At 50.7% G+C, this 17286-nt stretch overlaps 1 protein-coding gene across 1 annotated transcript; it reads right to left on the bottom strand.

Moving 5' to 3' along the window:
• Window positions 1-6923: 6923 nt before the first annotated feature.
• LOC144335907 (TBC1 domain family member 3G-like) lies at window positions 6924-15597 on the bottom strand. The gene is made up of 13 exons (XM_077972615.1): window positions 15526-15597; window positions 15281-15363; window positions 13949-13988; window positions 13379-13464; window positions 12824-12926; window positions 12385-12494; window positions 11104-11152; window positions 10702-10822; window positions 9897-9991; window positions 9482-9547; window positions 8912-9011; window positions 8380-8541; window positions 6924-7403 (listed from the first exon to the last, which is right to left on the bottom strand). The coding sequence occupies exons 1-13, from the start codon at window positions 15595-15597 to the stop codon at window positions 6988-6990; spliced, it is 1503 nt and encodes a 500-aa protein (XP_077828741.1). The 3' UTR covers window positions 6924-6987.
• Window positions 15598-17286: the final 1689 nt, after the last annotated feature.

Below are 17286 nucleotides of genomic sequence, written 5' to 3'. Positions count from 1 at the left end.
GGGCTCAAGCGATTCTCCTGCCTCAGCCTCCCAAGTTGCTGGGATTACAGGTATGCGCCACCACGCCCAGCCAATTTTTATATTTGTAGTAGAGATGGAGTTTCATGATGTTGGCCAGGCTGGTGTTGAACTCCTGACCTCAAATGATCCTACTGCCTCGGCCTTCCAAAGTACTGAGATTACAGGCGTCAGCCTCCGCACCCGGCATGAACAATTTATCCTGTTATCAGTATAGAGCTTTCTTTTCCTTTTTAACCATGTTATCTAATTGATCAGTTGTTGATGCACTTTCTGATCTTCTACTTTGATGACTAACTCTTGTATATGTTTCATTTGCTTGTATACAAGCATATCTATAGGATTATTAATTTCCATAGCTGGAAACATTGGGTCAAAGGAGTGTTGCAATTAATTTTGATAGATAGTGCCAAATTATTCTCCCTATAGTTTTACGAATATGTTTTCCCAGTTTTACCAATATATGAATAAAAAAGCTGTTCTTCATACCTTTGGTAATCTAACAACAGGTAAAAGTTTGTATATCCAACAGTAGTTTTGCATTTCTGTTAGTATTAGTGAAGTTGACATTTTTTAATAGTTTGAAGAGCAATTTGTTCTTTTCTGTGGTCTGCTTTTTGACTTGGTTGTTGTTGTTTTTTGTTTTTTTTTTTTTTTTTTTTTTTTTTGAGACAGGGTCTCCCTCTGTCACGTAGGCTGGAGTTTAGTGGCTTGATCTTGGCTCACTGCAGCCTCTGCCTCCCCCGTTCAAGGGACTCCCCTGTCTCACTCACCCGAATAGCTGGGATTATAGGCGCAGGCCACCATGCCCGGCTGATTTTTTTATTTTTAGTAGAGACGGGATCCACCCACCTCAGCCTCCCAAAGTGGTGGGACTGCAGGTGTGAGCACCGTGCCCAGCCACAGTTGTTGATTTTTTTAGTGTGATTTATTGGAGCTTTCATAAGGAGCCCCTCATATATTATTATGCTGTTTTCATATGAGTTGGACTAATTTTTGCCCATCTGGCTAGTCTTTATTTATATTGTGCTTTTGAAAAAAACTTTTTTTTTTTTTTTTTTACTATGCATGGGTTTTTTTACTTCATTTCGTTCAATTTATTAATCTTTCACGGTGTCTGTATTTTGAGTTATTAGTTAGAAAGGCCTTCACTATTCCAAACTTCTGTTTTGTTTTGTTTTTAAATGACAGGTTTTCATTCTGTTGTTCGGGCTGGAGTGCAAGTAGCAGGATCCTAGCTCACTGTAGCTTTGTAGTCCCGGGCTCAAGTGATCTTCCTGCCTCAGCTTTGAGAGTGTTGGGATGACAGGAATGAGCCACTGCACCTGGTGTAAACCTTCCATCTTATTACATGTTTTGTATTTGTCTTTCCTATTCTGGTTTGTTTCACTCATTCCATTCTACCCTCTCTATTAGCTTACAAAAAAGTTAATGTTACTATATACTTTTTTCCTCCTTCTTAATCCTCTGAAACTCTTAGGATACTGTAAATTCACTTGTCCATCTCCTGACATGTATTTTATTTTTGTCATGTACTTTCATTCTCTGTTTCTTTAAGAATTATAGTGGTTTTGTCAGGTGTTTGTTGAGGATTATGCTTGTCACTTAAAATGAAACAGTTTGTGTAAATTTGATGTCATTTTTCTTTGAATTCTATATAGAACTTCGTGAGAAACTGAAACTTTTCTGGGAAAATTTCTGATAAATTTGTTTTCTGGCAAAATTATAGGGACATTCCTTTTTCTCTCCTTTCTCTTTTCTGTCTTCCCTCCCTCCCTTCCTCCCTTTCTCTCTTTCTCTCTTTCTCTCTTTCTTTTTTTTTTTTTTTTTAGCAGTGTATCACTTTGTTGCCCAGTGAGCCAAGATCAATATGCGAGAGTGCAGTGATGCAGTCATAGCTCACTGCAGCTTGAAACGCCGGGTTCAAATGCTCCTCCTGCCTCAGCCTCCTGAACAGGTGGGACCACAGGCACACCATGCCTGGATAATATTTTTTCTTTTTCTATTTTTTGTAGAGACAAGCGGTCTCGCTTTGTTGCCGAGGCTGGTCTTGAACATCTGGGCTCAAGCTATCCTCCTGTCTTATCCTCCCAAAGTATTGGGATTATAGGCCTGAGCCCTTGGGCCCAGCCTATTTTTATATACTTAAGTCAATTTTGGTGCGCTCTATTTTTCCAAGACTACTTTGTACAAGTTGCTGAAACTGTTGGACTAACATTGCCAATAGTATTTATTTATTTATTTATTTATTTATTTATTTATTTTTGAGATGGAGTCTTGCTCTGTCACCCAAGCTGGAGTGCAGTGGCACGATCTCGGCTCACTGCAGACTCCACCTCACAGGTTCAAGTGATTCTCTGCCTCAGCCTCCCAAGTAGCTGGGATTACAGGCAGGCACCACCACGCCCAGCTAATTTTTTTATTTTTAGTAGAGAGAGGATCTTGCCATGTTGGCCAGTCTGGTCTTGAACTCCTGTCCTCGGGTGAACCACCCGCCTTGGCCTCCCAGAGTGCTGGGACTACAGGCGCACACCACTGCACACGGCCGCCAATAGTATTTTATTATTATTTTGTTAATTTTGCTGGCATTGGTGGTTGTTACCCCATTGTTATTCCTGATGTTGGTGAATTTTTTTTTAACTTAATTTTTTTTTTTTTTTTTTTTTTTTGGAGATGGAGCCTTGCTCTTGTTACCCAGGCTGGAGTGCAGTGGCAGGATGTCGGCTCACTGCAACCTCCGCCTCCCTGGTTCAAGTGATTCTCCTGCCTCAGCCTCCTGAGTAACTGGGATTACAGGTGCACACCACCACACATAGCTAATTTTTTGTATTTTTAGTAGAGACAGGGTTTCACCATGTTGGCCAAGCTGGTCATGAACTCTGGACATCACGTGATCCACCCACCTCGGCCTCCCAAAGTGCTGAGATTACAGGCGTGAGCCACCACACCCGGCCAGATGTTGGTGATTTGTGTTCTGGATTTTTCTGTTTTAATTTTAATTTTAATTTTTTTGACCAGTCCAAATAGAATTGCTCAGTTTTGTTGACCTTTTTAAAGAAAGTTTTGGGCTTGTTAATTTTTTATGCCATCTCCCTGTTTTCTATTTTGTTAAATTTCTGCTCTTTATTATTTCCTTCCTACTACTTACTATGTGTTTTATTTTCCTCTTCTTTTCTAACTTATAAAGGTGGAAACTTAAGTCTTTTCTTTTTTTTTTTTTTTTTTTTTTTGAGACGGAGTCTCGCTCTGCCGCCCAGGCTGGAGTGCAGTGGCCAGATCTCGGCTCACTGCAAGCTCCACATCCCGGGTTCATGCCATTCTCCTGCCTCAGCCTCCCAAGTATCTGGGACTACAGGCGCCCGCCACCTCGCCCGGCTAGTTTTTTGTATTTTTTAGTAGAGACGGGGTTTCACCGTGTCAGCCAGGATGGTCTCGATCTCCTGACCTCATGATCCGCCCGTCTCGGCCTACCAAAGTGCTGTGATTACAGGCTTGAGCCACCGCGCCCGGCCAAGTCTTTTCTTTTAGATATTCTTTTCTAATGAAAATATATATGCTGGAAGTTCCTCTCTGTTGCTTTTATTGAATCCCACAAGTTGTGTTTTTTTGTTTTTGTTTTTGCCACTGTTGTTGTTGTTTTGGGACAGGGTCTCAATTTGTCACCCAGGCTGGAGGGCAGTGGTGTGATCTCGGCTTACTGAAGCCCCAACCTCCTGGGTTCAAGCGATCCTCCTGTCTTAGCCCCTCAGGTAGCTGGGACTACGGGTGCACGCCACCTTATCTGGCTAATGTTTTGTATTTCTCGTAGAGTCAGGGTTGCACCATGTTGCCCAGGCTGGTCTCAAGCTCCTGAGCTCAAGCCATTAACAGGCGTCAGCCACCACTGCCCCAGCCTACATCTCAAGTTTTGATAAATTTCATATTTGTTGCCATTCCGTTCAAGACATTTTCCAGTTTCCCTTGTGCCTTTCTCTTCACTGTCTTGGTCTGTCTTGGACAGAAGTAGAAGTCTTCTGCTGTTTGTTCTTAACATTGATTTTCCCTCTTACTTTTCTTCTGGTTTTTTGTGATTAGTTTTTAGCGCTGTATTTTAATCAGTTTAACAATGCAACAGTTAGTATTGCATTTAAATTTAATTAATTACATTAAATTGCCTTAAATTGCCTTTTGGCCATATCTCTTCCTATATAGATAAGTATTTATATTTATATAGTGGTTGCTGTAGGGATTGTAATTTTCTTATCAGTAAATTGAGTCTACTGAGTGTGTCCCTTTTTTGTTTTTTTTCTTTTTGAGACAGAGTCTTGCTGTGTTGTCCAGGCTGGACTGCAGTGGCAGTATCTTGGCTCACTGCAAGCTCCACCTCCCAGGTTCAAGCAGTCCTCCTGCCTCAGCCTCCTGCGTGGCTGGGACTACAGGCACACACCACTGCACTCAGCTAATTTTTGTATTTTTAGTGGAGACATGGTTTCGCTGTATTGGCCAGGCTGCTCTGAAACTCCTGACCTCAAGTGATCTGCCCGCCTTGGCTATCCAAAGTGTTGGGATGACAGGCATGAGCCGCCGCACCCGGCCTGTGTGTCCCACTGAACACGAAATGTAGAATGAAACCGTAGAGACTTATTTCACCTGTTGCGTTTCCAGTCTTTGTTATAGTTTTATCAGAAAGCTACACACATTCACAAACCAACCAGTGTTTTAATCTTTAATGTAAATGGTCATTTGCATTGTAAATGAGTGGGAAGGCATTAACGTTTTATATGTTCATTATATATTCAGTGTGCCTACGTGTTTATCGCTCTTCATGTTTTTCTTCAGTCCTGAGCTTCCTTCTGGAATCATTTTCCTATTACCCAAGGAAAATTGTTTGGTGTCCCCTTTAATGGAAATCTTTTAAAAAATGTTTTCTATCTTTATTTAGTTATCTACTTTTTCGTTTGATAACTTGCCTTTTGTTTTTAAAATTTTCATTTCTTTCCCTTAGTTTTCTGTAGTTTTATTAATGTCCCTTGGTGTATATCTTTCTTTACTTTGATTTATAGTGGTTCTTCAGTCAGTGGCTTTGGGTTTTCTGTTCTGGAAAATTTTTAGGTATTATCAATATATAAAAGAATATTAATATTGATAGTGAATCTTGGTATACATTTAGTGAATAAAATTAACCTGTAGGAAACTCTTTATATTTTTAACACCTTTAGTTAGTTGGATTTTGGCCCCAATTATACATTTTGTGATGATGACTTTGTTTCTCATATTCTGCTGAATTCCTATCACCCATTTATTTATTTTCATTTTTATTTACTGGGAAACAGTAAAATTTAAGTAAGGCTGTTTTGTAACTCGCTTAAAAACCTTCAGAAAAATAAATTTCAATACAACTTTGGGAATTCTTTAGATTTGGTCACTGTTTGCTGTCACACAGGATCCTGGTGTTGGTACCATTTGATTGGGTGTTACATATTTGTATCCATGTTCCTTTGAAGGGTCAGTATGTCTGATGTCCCGAGTGTCTATTTCTCATTCTGTTTAATGGTAGATATTCATACACTGAAGCTTTAAGGCTTATTTTTCTTTTAGTTTCTAATTTTAAATTATGATCTTTCCCTTGTTGAATGGGGCTATTTCTTTTTAAAATAAATACTACAAGGGTCCCCTGTCTTACAAAATGAGCAGCTTAGGCCTCTAATACTCTGGTCCTTGTATATGAATTACTTAAGAGTGTGTATCTGTATATCCTTTGATGCTGAATGCTTTGATTTATTTTAATGACTAGCAAAAATTTTGAGATTATAAAATTGAACATTTTTCTTCGTAGGTGTAATAAGCATATTGAAATGTTCATTTTCTAAATGAGAGATGATGTGTATAAAATTTTAAAAATGGACTTTGAAGAGTGTGCAAATAGAATTTTCTAATTGCTAATTATAGACATGATGTTATCCCATTTGGTAGTTGAGAAAAAATGTCTAACAATTTAATAAGATTGTATAATCTTTACATTTGCATGGAATTTGAATTTTTTATAGTGATTTTTATCTAGTTTACACCAGTTAGATGTGGCACCACCAACTTTTAAACACCTCAAATAACTCTAATCTTCATTCTTAATTATGCAATGGTACAAGTGTTTTAAACAGAAATGTGAGATGCTCTTTAGTAATGCTTTGAAAAGTGCATGAGTCTAATACTGACATTTCCTTTAATGTTTTTATTTTTTTCTTTGTTTGCTCTATCAAATATAATGTGCAGGAATTTTTTCTTATTGAACTGCAGAGATAAATTTTTAGAAAACTGTATACCTTAATACTGATGGTATAAAAGTCTTCTTGCTTTCCCTAGTGGCATAAAGTAACACTTCAAATATTTACCTTTCTATTCTTCACTGGTACAATCATGGCTCACTGCTTCCTGGAAGTCATGGGCTGCAGCAGTCCTCCTGCCTCAACTTCCTCACTAGGTGGGACCATAGACACATGCCACCAGGCCTGGCTAATTTCTTTGACTTTTCTCTAGAGACAGGGTTCACCTGTGTTTCCCAGCCTGGTTTCAGACTTCTAGACTCAAGTGAACGTGAACCTCCCGCTTTGACCTCTCAAATTGCTGAGATTACACGTATTAGTCACCACATCCGGCCTAAATTTCTTATGTGCCATGGTACTGCAAAACGCCATAATTAGGGGCAGCTGGATGGAAGGTGTAGGCGGACACTGTAGTGCCTTTTCAATATTTCTGTATATCTAAAATAATTTAAACAGAAAACATTTATTTTAAAACATGAAGGGGGTTATCCTTCCATAAGGGTAGAGTACAAAGGTAGGCTCACGGTGTTGTTGGAATTCAGAATGCTGGTGGCAGGACTGGGGGTGCTGGGAGGGGCTGGACATGGTTGACTTTGTGATCTGGGGACTAGTGTGTTCCATCCGTGAATGTCTTTCGAGGTGCACACTTTCTTAATAAATTTTCATAAGTTTAACAAAAAATAAAATGAGAATGTGAAGCTGGCTCGGGTTGTTCAGAAGGGACGCGGACCCAGCAGCTCTGTTCGAAATCATAATGGGGGAACCAAGGGCCCCCTATATCCAAGTCTGTCGGGAGCCGGGGCATCGAGTTCCACTCCAGGAATCTCCAGGAACCCTGAGGTCTTCCCTGAGCCGGGGCCGGGCTGGGCACATCCTGAGTGCCCACAGGGTAGGTGTCTTCCCAGACAGCTCCACCAGGACAGGATGTGGAAGAACGAGGTGCCCACGGTGGGGAAACTAACCAAATGGGCCGCTGGAACCGGGCTGGTGGGCCTGGAGGGGCCTGCCTGTCCCCCTTGCAGAGGGTCGTCCTGCCACTTGAAGCCGGCACAGGCCTAGGTGCCGAGAACCCTTGCTCCAGTTTGGCTGAAAGGAAAACAGTCGTGGTCAGTGTCTCCACTGAGCCCATGCAGGCCTTTCCTGGCCAGCCCCACCTGCCTAGGTCTCTGGAGTCCTCAGGGTCTCTGTGTGGCCCCGTGGTCTGACACTGAGGACACGCCTGTAGTCTGCTGATCCCAGGGGAGAGGTGTGTGCCACCTGGCATGGGGAAGCTGTGGGGGGATGGCAGGTGGCTCCTGGGACTGCCCCCAGGGTCCAGACTGGCTGGGGGCTTCCTACCACACACCCTCGTCCCAGGACTATTGGGCCAGGGATACAGCCCCCAATGAGAACTCAGGTGGGAAGGGACTTGGATGTCACCCAGCCCTTTGCCACCTCACATGGGGACCCATCTCCACAGTGGGTGATTGGACCTGGATGTGGGTCACCCTCTGCCCTCCTGGGCTGCCCAGTCCATGCCAGGACTGAGCGTTTCCACATCTGGCTGAATTCTTGGCTCTAGCTCTCACCCGGGGTCCCGCTTGTGCCCTCTCCCTGAGTGCTCTGGGGTCAGGGACACCCGATTCCCTTGTCTCCCTGGCTCAAGGCTGGTTGTCCTGGCAACCTTGGAGGAGCGTGCAGCAGTGAGGGGCCTCTGCTGCTCTCTGAGGCTGTGGGTGCTTGCAGGGAGGGGTGCGGTTTCCCACAAATGGGTCTGGCTCATCTAGTGCCCTAGAGGGTCCTGTGATGGGGCGACAGAGACACTGTGGAATGTGGGAGGGGGCTTGTTGGACGGTCATGCCCACATCCTCCTCCTGCGGGCACAACACATCCAGTACACACACACTGAGCGCCTGCCCTGAGGACCGGTGGGCCTCCTGTACTTTCTTAGAGTCCAGGAGGAAGAGGAGGAAGAAAAGGTGAAGAGGAAGGCCCAGGTAGTAGGGTTGCGGGTCTCGGGCACTCCCCTACTATTGACTGCCCCAGAGGGTGACATGGGAGGGGACATGGCACTGGAGCCCACCTGGGGGTGGCAGGTCCCCTTGCTTCCTTGTTAGTTTCTTCATAGAGGCCCTAAGATGCTTGAGCACAGAGTCATCATCCAACTCCCAGGTATAGAAGAACAGGTTCCGAAAGAACAGGTTCCGTGCCCACAGGCCAGATCTGGATGTCTTCATGAGGCGCTCTAGGGACAGGGTGGACATCAGGCCAGGAGAGTTCCCTGGGAGGGGGCACAGCTGATACCCTGTGACCACTTCAGTCTCCCACTGGGCCGTGCCAGAACCTTCTGTGGCCACCCCAGGGGTCCAGATGTGCACAGGAGACTGTGGCTGGGGGACAACCTGGGCAGGGAAGTGCTCAGGACACTCCTGACTTTCATCTGGGCCATGTGGGGGGCGGGCTCGGTGTCACTGTGCCTTGCCCAGCCCACCTGGCCAGACCTCCCTCTGGGCCAGAACAGAGGATCATGAGGACAGTGTGAGGAAGGTGCCCTCGGGTAAATCGGGGTCTGACCCCAGGGCTCCCCACGCCCCACTGGGCACACGGAGACTTACTCCTCTGAACTTTAAAGGCAATGCTTGTCATCGGCATCAACACCTGTTCTCCTTCCAGCAAATACACGTCCCACAGGCGCAGGATGAGCCCAAGAGAGATCTGTGGGGATAGCAGGTGTGGGAGACTGTAGCCCTTCCAGGCTGGGGCTGGTGGCTCGAGCTGAGCCCACTGGGGCTTCAGTCCCCAGAGTCAGTGATCTTCCCCATGAGGGTTTCCTGAGCCCTCCAGGGCGCTGGGTCAGACAAGGTCTTGCAGCTCCTCATGGGGGGCACTCATTGGAGTGGGAGTGTGGCTCCTGGAGAGAGGGGCTTGCCCAGGGCTTGAGGCTTCCCTGATCCCTGCCAAGTTGGGTCCTGGCCCAGTCTGCCTGTAAGGCGGGGTCTGAGTCCCAGTTATTGCCCTGGGATGACCCCCCTTGGGCAGAGGGTTTTGTTTGGGTGTCCTGTGGGGACCCCCCTGTGGGCAGAGCCTCCTGTGGGCTGTGGGTGAGCCAGACCCCTGGGCTGGGGAAGCAGGGCACTGCAGGGCAAGGAGGGTCCCTGAGTCAGGGTCTCCCTATGTCTTCTTACCCCGTCATTCAACATCTGGAGAAGCCAGCCTAACGAGGAACCCTGCGCGCAAAGACCTTCCTTGTCCTGATGGGAGGAACAGAGATGCTCAGGGCCCCCTGGGCTGCCCTAAAAACTTCCCTCTTCCAGGGCCTCTGAAGACCCTTCCCCTAGTGCAGAACACTGGGCGGTGTCCAGGGCTCCCCACAACACCGTCCCCTTCCCACACTCCCGGTGGACACACTGCCCTTTGCCCTGCTCTGCGGGAGCTGGGCCCCCATCCCTGTGCCTCTGTCCTATAGACCAACTCCCGGCCCATGGAGAACCCGACATCCCAGGTCAGCCAGTGGCTGGGACTCAGCCAGTCACCAGCGCCACGGGATGCAGGGCCTCTGGAGAAGAGCCCAAGCTTGCTCACCAGACGCCATAAACTCACCAGACGCCACATGGTCTTGGGTTGTGACGTGGGGACCACATGCTCCTGATGGTCTTGGAGCCCCTGGACTGTCCCGCCATTTGGGCTGTGGAATCCTGAGAAGCCCCCAGCCCATCATGAAATCAGAGCCTTTCCCCAAGATGTGGAGCCATCAGCAGGAAGAGCTGGGCAGCTGGAGAGGCCCCCAAACCGCAAGGCCTTTCACCCTCCCATCTGGTGACCCCACCATGCAGCCTTTGCCCTGGGGAGGTGGGGCAGGAACATCCCCTGGAGTCTGGCTGCAGGTTTCCCTAGAGGCCTCCTGGACCAGGGTGCAAAAAGGGCAAGCCTGACTTGAGGCCACCACATGGCGGCCAGAACAGGGCGGGTTCTGGGTTTCCTGGTCGTCTCCTGGAAGTGGGGTCGGGCCAGGGGACACAGGATGGGGAGATGCTGCCACCTGGGCTTGGTCGGCCCATTCGTGGGCACCAAGGGCAGCAGGAGCCTGGGCAGCTGGAGGGCAGGAGGACTCTCAGTGAGGGGAGAGTGAGCTGCACAGAATCAGAGCCAGAGGGCGTGGCAGCAGGACACAGGGTGGCCACGGGGAGGATGAGATGCCCTCCGCTGATGGGGATGAAAAGCGTCTGACTTGGGCTTTGGGGGTCAGCCGCGGACTCCTGTGGGACCCTCAGCAGAGACACCCTGAAGACTCCCAAGGAGCTGGCTACACAAGGAAGGTGCCTTGGCTGAAAGCCGAGATCACCTGGCCAGGGTGGCCGTCTCTGGGTCTGGCTGCATGAGGTCCCTTGGGCAGCTGTCCACCTACCCTGCAGGGAGTGCCTCTCACTGGCCAGCAGCTGCACCAGTGCCCAGAATGCATCCTCTTCAGGCAGATACAGGAGAAACAAGGCCGCGATGGGGCTCAGGTACCTGCAGTAGCCCACCTCCTGCAAGAGCCAGAGTCACCGTGAAAGGACATCACCTGGGAGGACTGAGGTCACCTGGGAGGACTCATGGCATTGGAGAGGGCAGAGGTGACTGGGGAGGCTTCCTCTGAAGAAGAGGCTTCCTCAGGGTGCAAATTCATTTCATGACAAGAGCCAAGTCCATCAGGCACTTCAGCACCTTGTCCATACTAACCTTAAAAGAAGCGATGGCACCCCACCAGACACCCACTCCTGTGAATAGGGAAATACTGCCCGGGAACGTCACTGCCGGGAATACTCACCGGGTTATACTCTGAATATGCCAGGAGGATGTAGAATAGTTCCCGCTGCCTAGGAGACAGAGAAAGGAGGCTTTTGTTTGTTTTGTGCAGATGCCGTTGGTTTCACTTTGTCCACAAAGCCTAACAACGAATCCCATTTCAGGTTCAGATGATTCACCAGATAAGCAGTGAGCTTCTCAGAGCCTTTGAAGAAATATTTCAGTAAAATCCACATCTGTGACATGCAGATAGCCCAGTCGTACAGTGGCTTGCCTGATCCTTTTCACTCTGAATGATTTTATTTTTTTTTCAGTTTGCACACACACCAGTTCAGTCTTTGGATGTACAGTTCCTCCACGGTTCTAAACCAATGGGCAGAGTCTCCCGGCCACCGCTCCAGCCCCTCCTGGAGTGACTCCTTCATCTTCCAAGTCTCCAGGGTGGCCCCTATGCACCCAGCCTCTCCCCAGTCTGTCAACCCTTGGCCACCCAGACTACTTCTCAGTCCCTATGAATTGGTCTTTTCCAGAATGACCCAGGAAGGGGAATCCTACGTGGTAGCTTATTGGGGCTGGCTTCTTTCCCTCAGCAAAATGCATCTAGGATCCACCCACATTCATCCAGCCATCACTGGCTCGATCCCTTTTCTCACTGGGTCTTCCGTTTGGAGGGAGGACCGGTCTTGCTCTCCCCATTCCCGTGTTGAAGGCCATCCCCGACGTCTCCGTGTATGAGTGACAATGAATTAATCAGTGAACATCTTATGTGGATGTCAGTTTTCAAATCAGTGGGTTCAATATCTGAGACACTTTGGGGACACGTGGTTGAAGTCCATTGAGCTTTGTGAGCCACTGCCCAACTGGCTGCCAAAGTGGCTGTGCCATAACACGTTCCCAGCAGACAAGGATGACAGTTTCCAGGACCCCTTATTGCCCCAGCATTTGGTGATGTCAGTGTTACCTCGGGAGGCTCTAGGGCCCTCTGTCCTGCCACCCTCCCGTGAGTCCTACCGTGGGTCCCCGTGGGTCCGGGAGAGCACCTTTCACCATTGTGCATGATTTTGTTTGCTGCCTTCTGTCTCCTCAGGATCCTCCTGGGTTCTGGCCCCACGTGTTCCAGTCTGGCCCAGGGCTTGGAACCAGGGAGGTGCTTGTTTCATGGTGCCAGCTGTTCCCTGGGCCAGGAGAGCTCTTGGCAGCTCTGTCATCCCTCCTAGGTGACCCTGGCTTCTGCTCTGGGGAATCTCCCATCCCTTTCGTTCACTCCATGTCTGCTGTGATCCTGTGGCTCCCATAGGCTTACTTGGCTCCGTATCGATCCCTGAAGAAGATGTGAGTCCTTAGTGTCTTGCTTATGTCCACGTCGATCTGGTGGATGTGTTCAGATGACCTCTTGCCCTTCTCCTTCATGACCTGTAGGGTAGGGCCAAAAGGAGGAAGCAGCCTCAGAACAGATGGAAGACTCCCTGCCCCAAATGGCAGTCGGCCCACAGTCAGCACTCCGGGAAGGAAGGAAAGCAGGAAGGTTTCCTTCTCCACAAAGCTGCTTTTTGGCTTGTTACTGAAGCCGGGGAGGGTCACCAGAGCTGAGTTTGTCTGTGGTGACTATGTCACCGTCCGTGCCCAGGATGTGCATCTGACCATCCCACCCACCCCCCAGGCTGGGCTTGATGCTCCCTCCAGCTGGAGACCTGGGCCCCTGACACGGCCTGTCCTGTTTGTTGTGCTCTGGCTGAGCGTACCTTGTATGTTCTGGGGTTTTTCGACTTGACTTCCTGTATGTTCAGCAGGACTGACCACACTTGGCCCCGGATGTTCATGGGAATGCCCTTATATACTCGATCTCTCAGCTGTGGGCAGAAAACAACCTGGTGTCACAGGCCACGGGGCGACCCCAGTGAGGACCAGAGCCCGAGGATTCTGGAAATGGTTGGTTTTGACGCTGTGATTCCTCATTAGAGGTGACATTAAGCTGGGACACAGTCTCCCTTCCCAGGATTGAAAAAGTGGATGGACACTCAGAGTCGGGACTCTGATCTGAACATTTTCCTTCCTTTGGGTCACCAGGACATCTCTAGCCTTGAGCTCTGGGTAGTCCCAGCCCTAGATTCAGATTCCCTCCCAGCAAGGTGACGCTTGCACGAATAGGCAGGCAAACCACCGACCAGGCCTGCAGTCCTCTGGGTGAGGACAGTGTGCCCCCCGCCCTCTGAGAGGCTGACGGTGCCAGGCCACAGCCATGGGTGCCTGTCCCCTGTCTCTGCAGAAAGTGGTTCCGGGGGCCTCTCCCTCCACACATTACTTTTTTACTGTTCTTGTATGTCTCCCATTGTCCCAGCATTTCCATCCACTTGCTCTTTCGTGTTATCTCCCGCCGCATTTGCTGTCAAATGAGGAATGTTGGTGTTAGGGGAGCTGCCAGGCTTCCCAGAGCCGCCTGTGGATGCTGGATCTTGGGCTCTGGAGCCCTGGTGGACCCAGCTGGAGGGAACCAGGGAATGGCAGACCCTAAGGTTTGAGAGCCTTTGAGCAAATGAGCACCAGTGGGCTGGCTTTGGGACCCCGGGACATGCGGTCCTCAGGCCACAGACACACCAGTCGTAGGTCAGGTCCCAGCCTCTGGGTGGGGTCCTGATACAGGCGGCAGCCACCCCCAGACCACAACTGTGGTTCTCACTTTGGAATTTTATCAAACTGCCCAAGTTACAGCAACTTGGGGTCAGATCCAGCAGGGACTGCTGCCCCTCCCAGTGATAGCGTGTTGCCCTCACCCACCACTGCCCTGGCCAGCGGCCTCCTCTGCCTCACCGACCACCCTCCCAGTCCCCACGCCCCTGGACCAGCCCCCCCATGCATCAGGCTCTTACCTTCTCCTCCGGAGCAGTGGCAGGAGGCAGCTCTGTCTCACTGTAAGACAACCCAGGCAGAACTGAGGACCTGCACAGGGCCTGGAGCTGCCCTAGACTGGGAGCCAACCCCCAGAAAGGACAGGCTCTGTCCGTATCCAGCTCAGGGCTCAGCCCAGGAGAAGACACAGGGAAGGGAGGACAAGGGCCTTCCTGTGGGGCTGACTCCCAGGAGGGGCAGGACCTGGGAGAAGAAGGAGTGTGGGGCCAGCCTGGGTGGGGTTACTGGGGCCCCTGGCGTGGGGGGCGGTCAGACTGCATAATGGGGCTGCTTGTCCTGGACTGGAGGTGGTGCTTTCTGCTGGAGCTGAGAAAGGTCAGGCCTGAGACGGGATGGGGGCCGCCCAGGGTGGGCGACAGGGCCCTGACAGGAGTCCCTCAGGGAGTGACCACATCACCCCACCAGGGTCAAGGGAGCCTGCCCTGAGACCTGCCCGGTGTACTCCTGGTGTACCAGGGGCCCATCCCACTTGACAGCCCCAAGGCCCTTGCAAGTTCTGACCTCCCAGCATCCACCTGCCTCTCCCTGCACCTGACCCACACACCCTGCGTTTCAGAAGTGGCACCGCTCATCAGCTCCCTCCCACCCTACCTCCCCTGGGATCCTCTGTCTCTGCATCCTATGATCCCTAAGGGATGGACTCCTGTCTGGGCTCCTCTTACCTGGACCCAGATCCCTTCCCCAGCACCAGACCCAGGGTCTTTAGCCACAAGCCCTGCCACCTCCCTGACTTTAATATGAGATGCCCAGAACAGGGCCCTGCCCGTCTTCTCCCCTGTTCCTCTAGGGCCACAGCCCCCACTGTCTCCATGCCTTTCCATCTTCCTGATGGGGGCAGTGAGGGCTGCAGCTCTAGGGAAATGAGGGAAGACAGGGGCAGGTGGACCCTCAGAGACCCGCTGGACAACAGCCCTGAGGCTAAGCCAGGCGTCCCCTCACCCTGTGGCCACAACACATGGATCTCACTGGGGTTGTCTCCAAGTAGAGAGGGCCAGACCCTCAGGCTGCCCCGCTCCTCTTGTGCTGACTTGTGGACAGAACTGCTGAGAGTCCAGGGGCCTGACCTAGCCTAGTCTCCATTCCCACCCGCTCCCTAGATGGGCCCCGCACCTCTGGCCTAACAGCAACCTCGGGCTGGACCTGCAGGGGAGCCAGGGAGGAGTTCTGACCCTGGAAAGGAGGTTGGCCTGACCCGGCGAGACAGTCCTGCCTCAGAAAGGCCTTTCTGAAAGCAAACCCATCCCTGAGCTGAGACAGGTGCTTTAGGGGTAAGGGGAGCACAGAGGACTCACTGCACAATCCCGAAGCGATCAATGCTGCTGTAGATTCCAACAGGCTCAGGCCCCATGTCCTCTGGCAGCTCACCTCGGTGTCCCTGTAACCCAGAGGGAGCCTTGGTGAAGGGTCCAAGGTAAAGAGTGCACGGGCCTGGAGGTAGTGGCCACCCGTGCCCACCCTGTGCTCCTAGGGAGCCCAGGACCCTTTGATCAGGGTGCACTGGAAGAGGCCTCCCTCCAAGAAGCAGACCAACCTGTACCTTCTCATAGTTCATAATGATGTTCTCTCGCTCCTGTGCCCACAAACTATCTGCATCCTCTGCGATTTCCATCCTGTGAGCCAAAAATCATCTAAAAGTTACATTGTACCCGAGAGCCTCAGAGAAAACCTGAACCGCTCCCATCGGGCTCCCAGATGCTGGCTGGCTGTGTAACCCCCATTCCACCACCGTCCCCAGGTAAAAAGGGGCCAGACCCATTGTATCACAACTGCACGAGTCTCTGGAGTGTCAAGCCCCAAGCAGGGGTGGGCATCATCCCAAGGACTTAAGGACAGTGGGACCTGGACAGAGAGTCTCGTCATCCCTAAATGCCATGAAATGGGGACACATCCGCCCCAGCAGGTTGAATGGTGTCCACCTGCCAAGGGCGAAGGGCCCATGATGGGCTATTCCAGGAATGTGGAGGGAGACTGAGGTCAGCTACCAGAGGTCTCTGTACAATCGGCCTCCTGGGATGCTCAGGGTCCACAGAGATGCCCAGTTTTCTACAGGGAACAAGATCTCTCCTGACTGCTCTGTTCTTCTCCGCTCATCACTTTGGCTCCCGTGGCCCTTCAGTCTGAACAGAGAAGCCACTTTAGGAATAATGCCAGTTGAGCAGGAGGGTGTTCGGTTTGGGGGATGAAAATGATCTATTGTGCTAATGGAAACCCTCACTCGGGGAGAGACTGTGGACTCCACCATTCTGAGCTGTCCCTACAGAAGGGGCTTCATTTTCCTGGGTCACTGAGGAAGGACCGTGGGTCCTTGGTCCTGGAGAACACCTGGATGGACAATTCCTCCTGGGAACACTCGGGGCAAAAGGAGGGCGAGGCCTCGAGAGGACCAGACAGAGCAAGAAATACTTGGAGGGAACCCCAGTGCCTGGACCCCTTTGAACAGAAGGGAAGATGGTCTCCCCCCAGCCAGCCCTCCAGGGGGCCTTCATTTTCCACAAGTGCCCAAGGACAGAAGGTTCCCCCGGACAAGGGACCATGTGTGTTCAGTGAGGCCCACAGCCACCATCAGGACCCAGCTTAGAGCACAGAGGTGTTCTGAGGACCCTCCTATCCACCACACCTACAGTGGATCCATCCCAGTGGCTCTGCCAGGACCAGGCTCTGCCCCGTCGGGATGGGACACCTGGGAAGACTTGGGATCTAGGGCAGGGAGGTCACAGGGTTCAGGCCTGAATTTCAGCACGGCGCACAGCAAGGCTGAGAGCAAAACCCAGGGTCCTGTCTGGATTCTCAGGCCGGTTACCGCCTCTCTGACCCCAGACGTCTCACATGTCGAATGGGTACACTAGGGAATGGCACTCACTCTATGAAGCCACCATGAGGACGAAAGAGCCAAGCGTCTACACGAGCAGTGTAGAACGGGCGACCGGTGAGTGCTCAGGGATGACCCTCCTCGGTAGCTGCCCAGAGGCCAACACCACCCACAGCATAGCCACTGTCCCCAAGTCAGCATAGCCACTGTTTCCGTCAGCCTGGAGGGAAGAGAGCAGGACACACTCACCTGATTCTGACGAATCAGCTGGCCTGCGTTATGCCTCTCAGGTAGAAAACCTTTGAGTCCACAAAAGTGTTCACAGATACCACTGTGCGTGTGTAGCTGATACCACTGTGCGTGTGTAGCTGATACCACTGTGCGTGGGTAACTGCCGTAGAACACAGAGGCAGGCCTGAGAGCGGATTGGTGCTAAGCACCAGTGACATTCTGAGGTCATGGCACGCATCACAATGGGGACTTGCCCGG

This window comes from Macaca mulatta, chromosome 16 (genome assembly GCF_049350105.2).
Source record: "Macaca mulatta isolate MMU2019108-1 chromosome 16, T2T-MMU8v2.0, whole genome shotgun sequence".
Classification (NCBI taxonomy): Eukaryota; Metazoa; Chordata; class Mammalia; order Primates; family Cercopithecidae; genus Macaca; species Macaca mulatta.
Note: the sequence above shows the minus strand (reverse complement) of the source record. Positions and strands in the feature narration are given on the sequence as shown.